The sequence below is a fragment of the Artemia franciscana genome, chromosome 4 (assembly GCF_032884065.1).
Source record: "Artemia franciscana chromosome 4, ASM3288406v1, whole genome shotgun sequence".
NCBI classification, from domain to species: domain Eukaryota; kingdom Metazoa; phylum Arthropoda; class Branchiopoda; order Anostraca; family Artemiidae; genus Artemia; species Artemia franciscana.
In genome coordinates, this window is record NC_088866.1 from 17,555,817 (window position 1) to 17,572,682 (window position 16,866).

Here is a 16,866-nt window from a genome sequence, read left to right on the forward strand (position 1 = left end):
ATTCTAGACTCAATATCAAGTAAAAATAAAATATTTACTTCCCTAGATTTGACACAAGGTTATCATCAAGTAAAAATAAAAGGGGCCGATATTTTTAAAACAGCTTTTTCAACATCAGAATGTGGTTCTTATGAATACTTAAGAGTACCATTTGGACTAAAAACCAGTTCAAGTGCATTGTGTAGACCCCTCCTTCATTTATTAAGAGGTCTAAATAACATAATTCATTTTGTTGATGACGTCATAGCTATGGACAAAGATACGGAAGACCATTTGATGACCCTAGCAAAAGTGTTTGAGAAATTTAGAGAAGGCAATTTAAAATGTAGACCTGAAAAAGTAAATCTTTTTCAAACCAAACTAAAATTTTTAGGAGTAGTTGTAACACAAGGACAAATTTCCTCAGACCCTGAAAAGATAGAATCTGTTAAAAATATAAAACCCCCTCAAACAATTAAACAATTACGAGGAATCTTAGGATTAATGAGCTACTTTCGAAAATTTATAAGAAATTACGCACAAGTAGCAAAACCTCTCACGGACCTCACTAGAGGGAACCCCCAAAAATTACGTGGTCTAAATTAGCTCAAAATTCATTAGATCATTTAAAAAAGGCTTTGACTTCAGAACCTATCTTATGTTTACCCGACTTCCAAAAAGGGGATTGGGGCGATTCTCTCCCAAATAATAAACGGGGAAGAAAAAGTTATAGCATATGCTTCGCGTACTCTTACACCTGGAGAAATTAATTATTCTGCGACAAAACTTGAATTATTATTGATTATCCACCATTTAGAAAAATTTAAACAAGGGAATCGTTCCCAAGGGAATCTGCCCATCTCGGCAAACCTAAACGTCATGATAATGAATTCGTCTCCAAGGTTATAGAGACTGGTCAATAGAACCCTGCCAATCTATATCCATTAACTATAAAGCTCCCATACCACAAACAACTTAAACTATATAAGAAATCAAGTAAACTTTATAAGCAATCAGTAAACTACAAGAAACCGAACAAACTTTATAAGAACCCCCCCCCCCGTAACAGGGCGAATGTTCTGCAAGATTTAAAAAATTTATGACTGTTGCTCAGGTTGGCAACTGAACACAGAAGTATAATTTTGTTATTTATTTTTCTTTGTGACTATCATGCTTATTTAATGTCCAGTATTTTAAAGTTAATCTTCTTTAATTTGTCTTTAATTGCCATGGCCCTAGGGCTTAAATACAATAAAACCTACTTATATCCATTGATTTTCTTTAAATAGATAGTAGCTCTATGTTTCCTAGCTTCAGTAAATTTAAATGTAATTGTGAGACCAGGGATTACAAAGTAGGTGAACACTTGCAAATGAACCTCTGGTATCAATAAAAATTTGTAAGAAATGGATATCAATTTAAAGATTAAAAAAACTGTTAGAAAACAAAGAAGACAAATGAATAAACAAAAGTACACTTTACAACCATTTAATGAATTGTCACAAATATAGGTCACCCTTAAGATTGAAATGAACAAAGCTTCAATTATGAATCCATTTTCCTTTAAACAGACTGAAGGGGCAAACCTCCAAGCTTTGACAAATTCAATCTCACTTTTGGACATTCTCACCTTTCCTTTCCAAAGGAAACTTTCTTTGGATGTTTCCCATCCAACTAAAAACAACACGGACAGCATCAGGTACAAGTGACCTTCTACTTAGCCTACATACCAAAGGGAAAAGCATGCATCTCTATACTATAATTTGCCTCCAACCTGCCTAATGTGCAAATATATACCCAATATTATATAGTTCCAATGTATTCTGTCACCTGTTACCTTTTCCCCCATTCTTGCTTTGTTACAGTTGCTTCAATTAACAGGGAGTTAAAGGTTGAGGGATAGTTTGGCAGAATCAATGGGAAACATGTAATTTCAGCAATATATATTTTTGAAGGTCATCAAAGATCAGGGCCCTCTAGAGCAAGAATGAGTAGAGATGTGTACTTTGAAATACCTTTCCAGGACATACTTTAGCCTGTAGACCCATCCTTGAAAGTTTCATTTTCCTAACCTAACCCCTTTCAGTGATAGCAAGAAGTCAATCAACTAGAATTTTACTTGATAAAATTACCATCCTTTGGAATAGACTCTGAATAGTCTACCCTAGCCTACTTCTTCAATAGGATTAAAGACAGTCTCAGAATAATGATTTGGCAGCCCATAAATCCTCAACTTATCTGTAATACTTCACCTAGGCCTGTTTACAGAGCCTAAAAGGAGTTAATGCTTAAAATGCTAACATGTGGCAATTTAATGGAGCCTCAATGTTACATGGAAGAAGTCAATCCTTAGAATGATTCCAAATGGCAATTTAAGGTAATAATTATGCCTGGATATGCCAGAAAACATGGAAATCTTTAAATTAAATAATAAGTTTTTCATTGATTTAACCTACTTGCTAATAGATAGCCTACTACACAGGGTGTCCTTTCATTTTGATCCCAAAATATGGTGATTTACTAACCTGGCTCAGATCCCTCTTTCTTTTGCAAAATCACTGTCCCACCTTCTTCCAAGCAAATAACTTGATATTCCATTACTTCATTCTTGTCCATATTTATTTTTTGTTGAATGAGACTTTTGTTGAAGAAGGTGAATTATGTACTTACTTCGCTAACCATTCTTTTGAGCACGGTAAGAAAATCACTTACTGCGGTTACTGCCGGCAGCAACTATTCTCGTTCCCAGCGGGTTGGGCAGTAACCATTTTCCCACTAGGAACGGAAATAGTAATCATTCGGTTACTAGAGTAAGTCCCTGGAACACACCCGATGTTAATCGTTCCTCTATGATTTATCTTTATGTTTCGTTGAACGTCGGGGTCCTGTCAAGTACAATAGTTCGCCATCTATAAAAACAGATTTTGCAACAATATTTAAACACATTAAATACTATAGCTGGGACACTAGTTCAATTGACAAGTAATGTTTCTTTTTGATTTTTGTTTTCCCATTATCAGATTGCCAATATAAGTTTTTACATTTATGGTCCAGTGTAATGAGAGAAATTAAGGGTAAAGGTTATGTAAATAAATTTAAGAAAACATATAGCCTGCCACTAGGCTCTCCATTTCAGCCACCCACTGAAGGTCCAGGATGTTGAATCTGGTAATGTACTTTGTGAAGGTATGACTTAATATTCAAGACAAGATGAAAGGGTAAAATTCTAGTTAATTGACTTCTTGCTATCCCAGAAACAGTTTAGGTTAGGTAAATGAAACTTTCTGGGAAGAATCTAAAGACCAAAGTATGTCCTGGGAAGGTTTTTGAAGTACCTACCTCCACTACTTCTCCCTCTAGAGGGCCCTGACCTTTGATGACCTTTAAAAATATGTGTGGCATAAAAATGAAACCTTGCAAAATAGATCTTGTGCTTAATTGAAGTGCAACAAAATTGTTTTCAGCTTCATAACTGCTCAATTCCATTTTATAAGATTTTAAAGATATTCAAATACATTTCCTAAATTTAAAAAAAAATTGATATGGCTCAAAATTCTACTCAAATAACAGAAATTGTATTTTCAGAACTAAAGGCAGAGAAAAAGTAACTAGTAATTGAAAATTAAGGTAAAACATTCTTTTGTCAAAATTTCAATAGATATAAACCTGTCATGTAGGCCAATTTCAGGGCCCTCTAGAGGGAGAAGGAGTGGAGGTGGGTTCTTCAAAATACCTTCCCAGGACATACTTTGGCCTGTAGACCCATCCCTGAAAGTTTCATTTTCCTAACCTAAACCCTTTCCAAGATAGCAAGAAGTCAATTAACTAGAATTTTACCAATGAAAGTTCCTTTGCTGCTCTTTCCAAGCATTATATCTCCCCTAGCTATCCCAGGGTAAATATTTATTTGTTGGTCCTTTTTGAGGGAAATAAGCTTAAAAAAATCTACCAGTCTAAATCAAAGATTAGGGCTATTGAGAAAATAGACTTGCAGAAAAATTGTGGTTAAATATGTTTTAAAGGTGCTTCTACTACACTTTACCCCCTCTCCCTAACATGCTAATTTAGAGCCAATTTGATACATTTCCTATGTGCCCTGTTTCTTCATTTTGACAATACTGATTCAATTTATGGGTTGAAAAATAGTGATGCATAGAAAATATTGTCAGTGTCAAGAGGAAACCAGGAATCTGGCCAAATTTGTGATTTCCATTACTGTTCTACTTGCCAAAAGATTCTGCATCAAACAGTGCATAGACTTGTAATACATTTCCTGCTAGAAATGGGGCATTTTGTTTCTTGCAGAGTTTGTGTTCAGAGAAATTTAAATCCCTTAATGACAAAAGTGGTTGCATAGCATGTTACATTTGTGTCTTGTTTACTTTTACTTGAATTAAAATGGAATAGTTGTGGTCATCAAGTCATAGCTAACTGTAGAAAAAGCCAAGACTGATACTCCAATTGAGTGAGAAGCAAACCTGGCATTAATCCCCCCCTTACTAGGATTTTATGAAAATGATGTTAGTTCATTTGCTAATAGATATGTCTGTCTATTATCCATCCATGGGTTATAGATAGACACTACTAGGGCAGTAGAAACAAGGTAGGTACTCATAGAGCTAAGATAGTGACAGAACCTACAATTTTCCAAGTGTTTTGTTAATTTGGCATGGGTAAACAGTAGGAGTAAGTGTGCCTCTCTTATTGGACCAATATTTATTTGTTATCTTTTAGCAAGTCATGCCTGCCTAGAGTCTCAGGTAGGTTGACCAAGAATTTAAAATTGACACAGGACCATTAAATTACCTAGAGTGAGAGGTGAACAAGAGACATTCACCAAGGACTAACCTGATAGATAGTCATGAGCTAAGATAGTGATAGAACCTATAGTTTTACAAGTGATTGGTTAATTTAGCTCAGGTAACTTTTATTTGATTGTAAGTTATCTTTCTTCTTCAGTGGCCATGATGTTAAGAAAAAGGAAGCCCAGTTTGACTGAGGCAGAGCTGAAGACTCTATTGGGGACTGACAGCAGCTCCAAGGATTTAAGCAACAATTCTTCAGGATCCGACTATATTCTGACAACAAATGACTATATAATGACAACAAAGCTGAGTCACCTCAACTGGTACCAAAGAACTCTGAACCAAAACCCAAGGCTGTTTAGTCTGTTTTGAAGAACTTATCTCAGCAACCAGTCTTAGAAATGCCTGAAGCTAGTCCTTTGAGTGGTGAAGGTACCAGCAATGATGCCTTTGACTCAGAAAGTAAGGTAGCAGATACAACTGGGCCTAAAGAATCCAGAGAGGCAACCTCAGACAAGGAAGAAGCTCCTCTTCTAGATGAAGTGTCTGAATCTGCTCCAGAAAGTGAGGGAGGTATTCCTCTTAAAAAAGTGTGAAAATAAAAGCAAAGAAAGAAAAATATCAATAGCTTTAGGAAAAGAATATAAAAGAGAGCCAAGAAAAGGTGGAGGAAAAACTAAGGCAAGAGAAATAAGGCCAAACCCTTGTCTTTCAGACAAATCAAGGTGTAAGGTTTGCAAAACTTTTTCAGATGAAGAAAGGAATAAGATCTTTGTGTCCTATTGGGAGCTTGGCAATACAATCATACAAAAAGATGTCCACTCTCATTGTGAACCTGTTTCAGAGCAGACTCTAAAAGCAGAAACAAGAAGAAAGAATGCTGTTAGGTTCTTTATGCCCCTTGAAAATGGAAACAAGAAGAAAGTTTGTCTGAAATTCTTTTGTGCAACCATTGATCTTGGGGAGTTTGCTGTCAGAAATGTAGCTGAGAACAATGATCTGGGATTTTCTTGAAGAAAGGATAAGAAATCAGACCCTTACAATAAAATACCCAGGGATGTCTATAAGCATGCAAGAAAGTGGATAAAAGACTTACCTGCTGTGGAATCTCATTGCTGCCATTCTTCTGAAACCAAGAAGTATGTGCCTCAAAACTTCAAAAATAAGTTGAACCTGTTCAGGCTGTACACCAAACACTATAGACAAATTAAAAAGCCTATCTTTTTGCATGGAACCTTCATGACCATCCTCAACGAGTTTGATTTCAGCTTCCATAAACCAAGGAAGGATAAGTGTGTGCTCTGTGAAATGGTGCAGTCAGCCCAGAATATGAGAGAAAGTGAAAAGTTGGCTTAAACAAACCACATAATAGAGAAGAAGGCAACCAGGCACTACATGAAAGCCACCCTCCAACATGCTGAAGCTGACCAATCTCATGTTGATGCATGCTTTGATCTAGAAAAAGTACTTAGCACACCACACAGAGAGGGAATGTTTATTGGATTCTCTCAAAAATATCCTTGCTACAATTTTACAGTTTACAAAAATGTGACTAAGAATGAATATTGCTTCTTCTGGGAGCAGAAGAATGGAAACCAAGGGGCAAACAAAATAGCAACTTGTCCTTTGTGGTGGGTTAAAGAAGTTGACTGTAGAGGTACTGTCAAGACAGTAAGCCTGTCCTGTGACTGCTGCAGTGGTCAAAACAGAAATTGCCAAATGCTTGCGATGCTCTTTTTAACTCTTCAGCAGTGTAAAAGCATACAGATAATTGAACTAAATTTCCTTCTTTTGGTTCATTCGCTAATGACTATAGACAGTATGCATTCTGTGACTGAAAACGATGTAAGAGGAATCACAGTGTATGTGCCAATGGATGACTGCTCCAAACTGCAAGGAAAAATCCAGCTCCATATATTGTTGAGTACTGACCATCAAGGACTTCATAGACTTGAAAGCAGCTCAAGACGCCATCATTCCATCTGCCATGTGGGATACAAACAAATGTAAAATTTCGTGGAGTAAACTGAGGCCAGTAAATTTCGCAAAAAACTCGTCAGTTGTAAAGTTTCACACTGGCTTCATGGGAATAGATGAAAGGAAAGCTGAATTCGGCTGTAAGAAGTAAGTGCTAAAGGCAGCTTATGCTAAGGAAATCTCTGTTTTGCAAGTGAAAAAGAAGGACCTTGTGGCCCTTTGGAAGAAGAAGGTGATCCCACCACCATTTCATCATGAATACAAAAGTTTGAAAACTTTAAAGGGTGTGAAAGAGGTCCTTGCTGAGACTGATGAAGATGAAAAGAAGTGGGAGAAGAAGACGAAACGTCTGGAGAAGCTCATGGCTGAGTGATCTACAATCTGTACTTTTTGTATTCAAGTTTTGGATAAAAACAGTTTAGCTGAATTGCATGGTTTCCCAAGATATGCGTTTTCCACTTGACACTCTGCCATAAGGCTATTAGAAATTTTGTCAAGCAGAAACCACATATTGGCGTTTCTGTCAGAACTGCTTTAGTTGAGCTGTTTTGGCTCTTCCCACGAGATCCACCATAAAAAGTTGGCTATCTAATGTAAACGTTCCAACAACACAACTGCTAATGAGAAAAAGTCATTATGTTTTTTTCACCTCCTGAAAGATATTGAAAAAGGGAGATACGCGGTTTCCGCTTAACACCGACGATATACAAGTTGTTATAAGCCTATATATTTTTGTATACTTATATTTGTACATTAAGGAAGGGAGGCTGCAATAAAGTAGATATAGGCTACCTTAAAATCTTGTTAACTGCAATTTTTCTGCATATTAGGAAGTATGAACTGTTTCCTAAACATATTTCCTCCTGAATAACGCACATTCCAGACTTAAACTATTATTTTGTGTCATTTTCAAATGCCATGGTTGGTTGTCTCAGAATGCACCCCTCCCTCCCCCCAGATAAAGTATGGAGACACCAGTTTTCAGAGAAATAAGCATTTACCTATACTCTATTGTCTTCTAATTACATGGTTTATTTTTCAGTTTTAAAAGTTAAACATCACTGAAATCATCTTTTATCTGATTGATATAGGCTTAATTTGAAAATATACCAGTTTCATTTTCATCAAGTGCCAGAAATTAACAAAATCCAGAGATGGTTAAGGGCCCAACACGCATAGCTTTTTTTCAGCACTGATTTCAGCACTCAGTGGGCAAACAGTAGTTATCAATAGTTGCACAATTGAACTTATTATTTAGTTCTTTTCTTATTATTATCAAGTTCTTTTATTATTAAAGTTTTTAATATTTAAAAAATATATTTAATAAAATTGTAATTGAATTTTAAATTCTGTTATTATTAAATTATGAAGTTCTTTTATAATCAAATGTTAAATTTTTACCATTATTCTGTAGTTAATTTGATTTTCCAGCTGAAGAAAAAGAAACAATTTAGGATTTTTTTTTGATGATGATTACAATGAAATTTGGCACCATTTTTGTAAGTGCTGTTAGGGAATATGTCTTAACAAGGAGGTGGACAAACTGACAAGCCATGCAATTCAGAGGTCTTCTGGAATGAGCCAAAATCTATACTTACCACCCTTAGGAATGTACTGAGATGTTGAAATTGCAATTCACTTCTCTATAGACTGTTGAAACTCATACAAACACCTCAGGCATAATTTGGCATTTCTAGAGATTAAGAGCCAATCAATGATTGTCCTGATGGAAGAACACTTTGTGAAGCCAACACATAAGCCCTCTCTATTACCAATACACGTTAATAGTTGATCAGTATTCAGCAATCCATGTTTGAATGTTCAAAGTAAACAACAAGCTCCTCTGTGCTTAAAAGAAACACCAAGAAATTGGAATTTTGAAAAGATATCAAGCTATTTTGGGAAGATATATTGCTAGAATATCACCTCCCAGCCCAAGAAGAGAGATGGATTTCAAGAGGATGATTAACATTTCTAAAGTCTCAACATTTTGTAAAAGTTCTATTTAAAATGTTAAAGAAGAAGGGTTGACAAGCAGATGAAGTAGAGAGTTCTGTTGCAAGAGCTGTATGGGCACCTGCCAAGTATTTACTCTTAAATTGAGAGGAAAAGGTATCCTACACTTCCCTTGTTTTGCCCTTATGAAAAATTCAAAGTAGTTTTCTTTCCCTTCTCTCATTGAGGATTGAGGAATTGAGGGTTGAATTGACATTGAGGAATCATTGAGGAATTAAAAAAAAATATATCATTGAGGAATTAAAAAAAATCAACACTACAGAGGAGCATCAACTAATTCCAAAGTCACAAGAACCCTAAATGATACAAGTCCAAGCGATTTTTGCCAAAGGAGACATCAGCACCAAAAACTAGAAAATTTTTCAAGCTTGAATTTGGACTGTTTTCATTGTAAATTGGTACTGAAAAAAGTTATGTGTGTCCAACCCTTTAGTCTAGAATTTTCTTAGATGCTGGTATTATTTATTGCTGATATGTTTCTTTTTTTTTAATCAAGGATTACCACTAGTTCACAAATAAATCACTAACTTCTAGAACAAAAAAAGAATCAGCAAAAAGTAATTAGTTTATTGAAAAAAATACTTAATTTGCCAAAATATCTCAAAAATAATAATTTAGCTGCTTCAATAGGCAACACGGTTTTATTTGAAATTGCTTATTTCAATTGTTTTTTTTTAGACCTTTATCAATATGATTATTTTGTTTACAGAGGCACCAATTTCAAGGGGTGTTATTATCTTCAAGATTTGGTTTCAGTTATTTTCCTTTATTTTAGTATTCTTTGTAAGTGAAAATGATTAATAATGCGTCAGCATAATTGGCGTTTTGTGCTTATTTCAAATATATAAAATTCATTAAGTTTAATATCACCCATCAAAAGTTAAAAGTCTGAGAAAATTGGGGGGTATTTGGCCTGTTAATTCAGAAAAAATAGAAAAATTGAAGTATTTTTAACTTACGAACGGTTGATCAGATCTTAATGAAATTTGATGATTGGAAGGATATCGTGTCTCAGAGCTGTTATTTTAAATCCTGACCAGATTTGATGACTTTGGGGGGGTTGGGAGGGGGAAACCTAAAACTTGGAAAACACTTAGAGTGGAGGGATCGGGATGAACCTTGGTGGGAAAAATAAGCACAAGTCCTAGATACATGATTGACATAACCGGAACTGATCCGCTCTCTTTGGGGTAGTCGGTAGAGGGGTTAATTCTGAAAAATCAGAAAAAATGAGGTATTTTTAACTTACAACCATGTTATAGGATCTCAACCGAAATTTGATATTTAGAAGGATATCGTGTCTCAGAGCTCTTATTTTAAATCCCGACCAGATCTGGTGATATTGGGGGGGGGGAGTTGGGAGGGGGAAACCTAAAATCTTGGAAAACACTTAGAGTGGAGGGATCGGGATGAAACTTGGTAGGAAAAATAAGCACATCTCCTAGATACATGATTGACATAACTGGAATGGATCCGCTCTCTTTGGGGTAGTTGGGGGGATAATTCTGACAAAATTAGAAAAAATGAGGTATTTTGTAACTTATAAACAGGTGATTGGATCTCAATAAAATTTGATATTAATAAGGATATCGTGTCTCAAAGCTCTTATTTTAAATTCTGGCCTGATCTGGTGACATTGGGGGGAGTTTGGGGTGGGGGAACCTAAAATCACGGAAAAGGCTTAGATTGGCGGGATCGAGATGAAACTTGGTGGGAAAAATAAGAAGAAGTTTTAGATACGTAATTTGCATAATTGGAGCGGATCTGCTCTATTGGGGGGGGGGGTGATTCTAAAAAATTAGAAAAAATGACGTATTTTTAACTTACGAAGGAGTGATTGGATCTTCATGAAACTTCACATTTAGAAGGACCTCGTAACTCAGGTCTTTTATTTCAAATCTCAACCGGACATTGGGGGGGGGGGGAATCTTAGAAAATACTTTAAGCGGAGAGATCAGGATGAAACTGGATGGGAAGAATAAAAACCTGTCTAAGATACATGACTGACATAACCGGACCGTATCTGCTCTCTTTGGTGGAGTTGGGGGGGATTTTGAAAATTGAGGTATTTGTAGCTTACGAAAGGGTGACTAAATCTTAATGAAATTTGATATTTAGAAGGATCTTGTGCTTTAAAGCTCTAATTTTAAATTCCAACCAGATCCTGTGACGTTGGGGGGGAGTTGGAGGGGGAACCGGAATTCTTGGAAAACGTGAAAATTGGGGTATTTTTATCTTACGAATAGGTGATCGGATCTTAATGAAATTGGATATTTCGAAGGAATTCGTGTCTCAGAGCTCTTATTTCAAATCCTGACCAGATCTTTTGACATCGGGGGGGGAGGGTAATGGAGGGGGAAATCTTGGAAAACACTTGGAGTGGAGGAATCGGGATGAAGCTTGGTGGGTAGAATAAGCAAATGTCCTTGATACGTGATTGACGTAATCGTACTGGATTCGCTCTCTTTGGGGGAGTTGAGGGGAGGGGTTCAGTGATTTGGCGAGTTTGGTGCTTCTGGACGTGCTAGGACAATGAAAATTGGTAGGCGTGTCAGGGAGCTGCACAAATTGACTTGATAAAGTCGTTTCCCAGATTCGACTATCTGGGGGGCTAAAGGGAGAAGAAAAATTAGAAAAAATTAGGTATTTATAACTTACGAGTGGGTGATCGGATCTTAATGAATTTTGATATTTAGAAGGACATCGTGACTCAGAGCTCTTATTTTAAATCCTCTTTGATTTTCCTTTTAAATCAATTTATTGATTCTTAAAATTTTGTTAGAGCTCATACCATATGAGCTCTTGGCTCTTAGCTCTTCTTGCCTCGTCAGAAGTGCCATATGATTTCTTAGCTCTTGTTATTTGAAATCGCTTATTTCAATCGTTTTTTTAGACCTTTATCAATATGATTATTTGTTTACAGAGGCACCAATTTCAAGGGGTGTTATTGTCTTCAAGATTTGATCTCAATTATTTTACTTTATTTTAGTATTCTTTGTAAGTGAAAATGATTAATAATGCGTCAGCATAATTGGCTCTTGATGCTTATTTCAAATATATAAAATTCATTAAGTTTAATATCACCCATCAAAAGCTACAAGTCTGAGAAAATTGGCCTGATTTTCTAAAAAGGAGAGGAATTCCCCACAAAAGTCAAACAATCCTAATACAAGTTCCACTTGTCGTATATCAGACGATATGGATGTGGAAGTTTTAGCTCTTATCTACTAAAATATAGAATTTTGGATTTTTTGCCTGAAAAAAGAGCATAGATTTGAGTTCTACTCATTTTTTCCAGGGGTAATCAAACCAATGCAAATAATCCCCTTTCCAGGCCTCTTTTTTCTAAAAGAAATCTGGCAAAAATTTTGAGATAACCATTTGATTCACCATATTTTATAGATCCTAAAGCTTTTCATCTGGAGATTATACAAATCCCACAGCCCCTGGGGAAACGGCTGTAAGTTATATAATTTCTCATAATTTGTATACCATTTTGTACTAGTTATTGGGAAATACAAAAGATATTTTTTAGGGAGGAATTTTTTGGGGATATCTTCCATAATTCACATCTGGAATTCTTATTATTTGTCTTACTTTGTCTTTGGCTGCTCAATTTTACATTTGGAGTGAATATTCTGGGGGATAGTCTGGGAAGATTTTTAGAGAGGAAGGAATTGTCTTTATTAGATTCTTACTGGAGGGACTTTTCTCAGTGGGAGATTTTCCATAGAGGAAGGGGGTCAGCATGACTTGATAAATGATCAGAAATTAAATAAAAAACAAGTATTACTAAAAACTTGCAAAAAACAAGTAGAATATTAAATTGAAAACAAGTATTACAAAAAAAACTTGCAATAAACAAGAGACATATTAAATTAAAAACAAGTTAACATTTAATATCAAACTGAATAAAAAAACAAGGAAGGAATTATTAGTGAGAAATGCTATGCAGGAGGAATTTTTCATTTGGGAATTTACCATTTAAGGCGAATCTATGAACTTTTCCCACATAAATTCTAAAAGTCATCTGAAAAATTCTCTCATCGCCAATGCTTGCAACCACATAGGGTGTTATGTTCCAGTCTAGGCCAAAGGGGCTTAGAGACCTCTTAAATTGATTGGGTTTCAAATAGCCATCAGATTAGTGGATGGGAACAACCAATAGAAAAAAAGTACTATCCGCTAAAACAGTATATATATATATATATATATATATATATATATATATATATATATATATATATATATATATATATATATATATATATATATATATATATATATATATACATACATACATATATATGTATAATTCTTTAACACTATTATGTAGAAAAACTTCATTTTTTGCAGTGTAAACTTTTTAATTAGTTAATCATTGAATGAACATTAATGCTAAATTTACTAAGTAAACAGCAGTAAATCTTCTTTTTTTCACAGCGCTTGCATATACAAAGGTTTAGGTCTAGGCAATTACCTCCTCCCCAGAAAATTTTCCTCTTGGTTGACTGGTATCCAATCACTTTCGACTTAAAAAAAAGACTTTTGCTCTCAATTTTGATGTAATGAGCACCCTCCGAAGTTTCTGCGACTATGATTTAGAAGGAGGAACGAGGAAGGGCAGTATCCTTCCTGTACTTAATAAATTCTGCTTGTTTTTGGGTTCAATGTTATTCTTTACCTTCATAAGAACAGCGTAGACCAGGAGAATTCCAATAAATAAAAACGGTTTAAAATATCAATTTCAAATTTTGATGCGTGTTTTTAAAGTCTTTTTTACATCCTCTGAAAAACGAAAGTCCTGTTTACGGCCTAGGGGATTATACATCATTTTTTACCTTCGCCGTCCCCTTGTCTCTCTCTTAGAACTCATTTTGTATTTATCTGAAGTCTCAATAAGAGCTTGCTCCTTACTTTTAGTTTGAAAAAACTAATTTAATTTATCTGAAGGCTCATTGAGAGCTGGGATGCTTAAGTGCCTTTTTAATTTTTGGAATTTGTCCATTGTTTACAGATAACTATCTGTTACTGGGAAACATACGGCCATTTTTTACAGGGGTTTTTCTGCGGGGGGATTTTCTAAGTGTAGAAACTTTTTCGGAAGAATTACCCTGAATTCTTCTGCAAAAATCTATTTATTTATTTTTCTTTCTCTTTGCATGCCCAATTTTATATATGGAGAGAATGTTACGGTGGAATTGGCCAGGGCAAATTATTAGCGGGGATAAAATTTTCTGGCAAGATTTTTCCTTGGAAAAAAGTGGTTAGTGTCCACAAAGATGCTGCAAGGTTATAACTCCCTTCTTATGAGACAAAAATGTTTCTGGTGTTTATTTTAATTCATTGCTGCTGCTCTTCCCCTCCCCTCAGAGCCAATAATAAAGACCTAGACTGAATGTATACGAGGACTCTAAGAAGAATTACACAAAAAGTCCCAAAAACTCACTTAGTTTTCATCTGAAGCCTCAGTGAGGCTTAGAAAAATTAGGCAATTAAAAGTCTTTTTTGGTATCAAAACGCTACCTTTTGTATCTTAATATACCCCTTTATTATGAAGCAAATCACTTCAGATAAAGGTTTAAAATAAACACTAGAAATATTCTTGTACATTAAGAAGGGAGATGTCACCTTGTACCCCCTGTGGGTGTTACCTATATTTTACCAGGGAAAGATCTTGTTAGACAATTTGATCCTCATTGAAAGAAAATTCTTCCCAAAATTTTCTCCCCACGGGAAATTCATCTAGACAATTTTCCCTCCACCTGTAGAAAAAAAACGCGAGAAATGTATGTGTGTGTTTTAATAGCAAATACTATCTGTAAGCAATGGACAAATTAAAAAACTTAAAAAGGTAATTCAACTTCTATAATGGGGTTCTCTGATCGTTCTGTAGTTAGGGAGGGAGGGAAATATTTCAAATGGTGCATTTTAAATCCAAAACGACCCAGCTCTCATTGAACCTTCAGGTAAATACATTATTACATTATCAGGTAAATAATTAGTTTTGAGGGAGAGACAAGGGGAGGGTGGAGGTAAAATTTGGTATATAACCCTTAAGGGCTATAACCAAGCCTTTTGTTAAAGGGTGTTTATTTTTTCAGGTGGGGGGGGGGTACAACAAACCTTCAAAAACCGCATCAAAATTCTGTTTTTGAGAGACTGCCCCTTCCTCATCTTCATCTCCCCTTTACGGCAGAAAATTTTCAGAGGATGCCCACTAGGCCAGAAATTTACTGATCTAGTCCTTTTTCATAAGTTGAAAATGATTCGAAACCATCCAGCCGCAGGCGGGGGGGGGGGGGTACCCAAGAGAGTATTTTCTGGAGGAGTAAACGCCATCTCCAAAGGTCCAAAGTGGGCGGCTGCCCACTTTGATCAACTTTCATTCAACTTTTTTGCTTGTGTTTGAGTATGCAGGCAATCTTTTCAGTTCTCCCGGCTTCAACAACCCTGGTAATGGCTCCGTATCTATTGATATAATGCATTCGTGGTTGCAGCAACCTAGTAGCTACAACCTAGTAAAGAGTAAACCACGGCCCATAGTAACCAAAAAATAGAAAATTTGGTTAGAAAAAAACTACCTTGTGAAAAATTGCCATCTGGCTCTGATTCAAAAATGGTAACTATTATTTCAGTTCATCTTAAAACTAAAATTTTATTGCAAAAAGAAATTTATGGTGATTCCGAAAAAATGTCTGAAACCCCTCAAAAAAAGCGTCTGATCCAAATGAAATTTGGGAGAGTTTTTTAACTCTAAAAAAATTAGAAAAAATGAGGTATTTCTAACTTACGATAGAGTGATCGTATCTTAATGAAATTTTATATTTAGAAAGACTTCGACACTCAGATCTCTTATTTTAAATCCCGTCCGGATCCAGTGTCATTAGGGGGGGGGGAATCTTGGAAAACGCTTAAAGCAGAGAGATCAGGATGAAACTTGGTGAAAAGAATAAATACAAATACCAACCAGATCCGTTGACATTGAAGGGAGTTGGAGGGGGAAACCGGAATTCTTGGAAAACGTGAAAATTGAGGTATGTTACGAATGGGTGATCGGATCTTAATGAGATTAAACTTAATTAAACTTTAATTAAACTTGATATATAGAAGAATCTTATGTCTCAGATGCTCCGTTTTTAATTCGAATCGGATCTGGGGATATAGAGGGTTGGAGGGTAAAACAGAGGGAATGTAAAATCTTGGAAAACGCTTAGAGCGGAGAGATCGGGATGAAACTTGATAGGAAGAATAAGCACGAGTTATAGATACGAGACTGACATAATTGGTACGGATCCGTTCTCTTTGGGGGAGCCGGGGGTTGTTAATTTGTAAAAATTAGAAAGATTGAGGTATTTTTAATTTAAGAACGGGTGACTGGATCTTAATGAAATTTGATATTTAGAAGAAACTCATCTCTCAGAGCTCTTATTTCAAATCCCGATCAGATCTGTTGACTTTGGGGGGAGTTGGAGGAGGAAACTGGAAATCTTGGAAAACGCTTGTAAATGCAATAGATACGTGATTGACATAACCGGACTGGATCCGCTCTCTTTGGGGGAGTTAGGTGGTGGGGTTCAGTGCTTTGACGAGTTGGGTGCTTCGGGATTTGAAATCCCGACTGGATCCGGTGACATTGGGGGGAATCGAGGGGGGACCTAAAATCTCGGAAAACGCTTAGAGTTGAGGGATCCGGATGAAACTTGGTGGGAAAAAGAAGCACAAGTCCTAGATACGTGGTTGACATAACCGGAACGGGTCCACTCTCTTTGGGGGAGTTGGGCGGTGGGAGGGTTAATTCTGAAAATTAGAAAAAATGAGGTATTTTTAACTTACGAAGGAGTGATCGGATCTTGATGAAATTCGATTTTTGGAAGGGTATCGTGTCTCTTATTGAGAGACACGATACTGATACTGTAATAATAAACGTAATAATAATAATAAGATACTGAGAAATCCGGCTCTCTGTCCATGAAAGATTCTTGTACTTGTGTGTTATGCGCCACTCACTGAAGTTTACGATGCGTAAAACTTTTGCACATGAGTGGGGGGGGGGAAATTGTAGTGAGTCTGCATGAGAAATGTGTTA

General features: G+C 35.9%; 1 protein-coding gene across 1 annotated transcript in view; it reads left to right on the top strand.

Annotated features, from left to right (window-relative positions):
• Positions 1–3,135: 3,135 nt before the first annotated feature.
• Positions 3,136–16,866, top strand: part of LOC136026079 (ubiquitin conjugation factor E4 A-like) — a gene marked incomplete in the record, with an annotated part of 59,678 nt that continues 45,947 nt past the window's right edge. Inside the window, 1 exon segment of the mRNA XM_065702274.1 lies at positions 3,136–3,165. Within this exon segment, the coding sequence (XP_065558346.1) occupies positions 3,136–3,165 (30 nt within the window).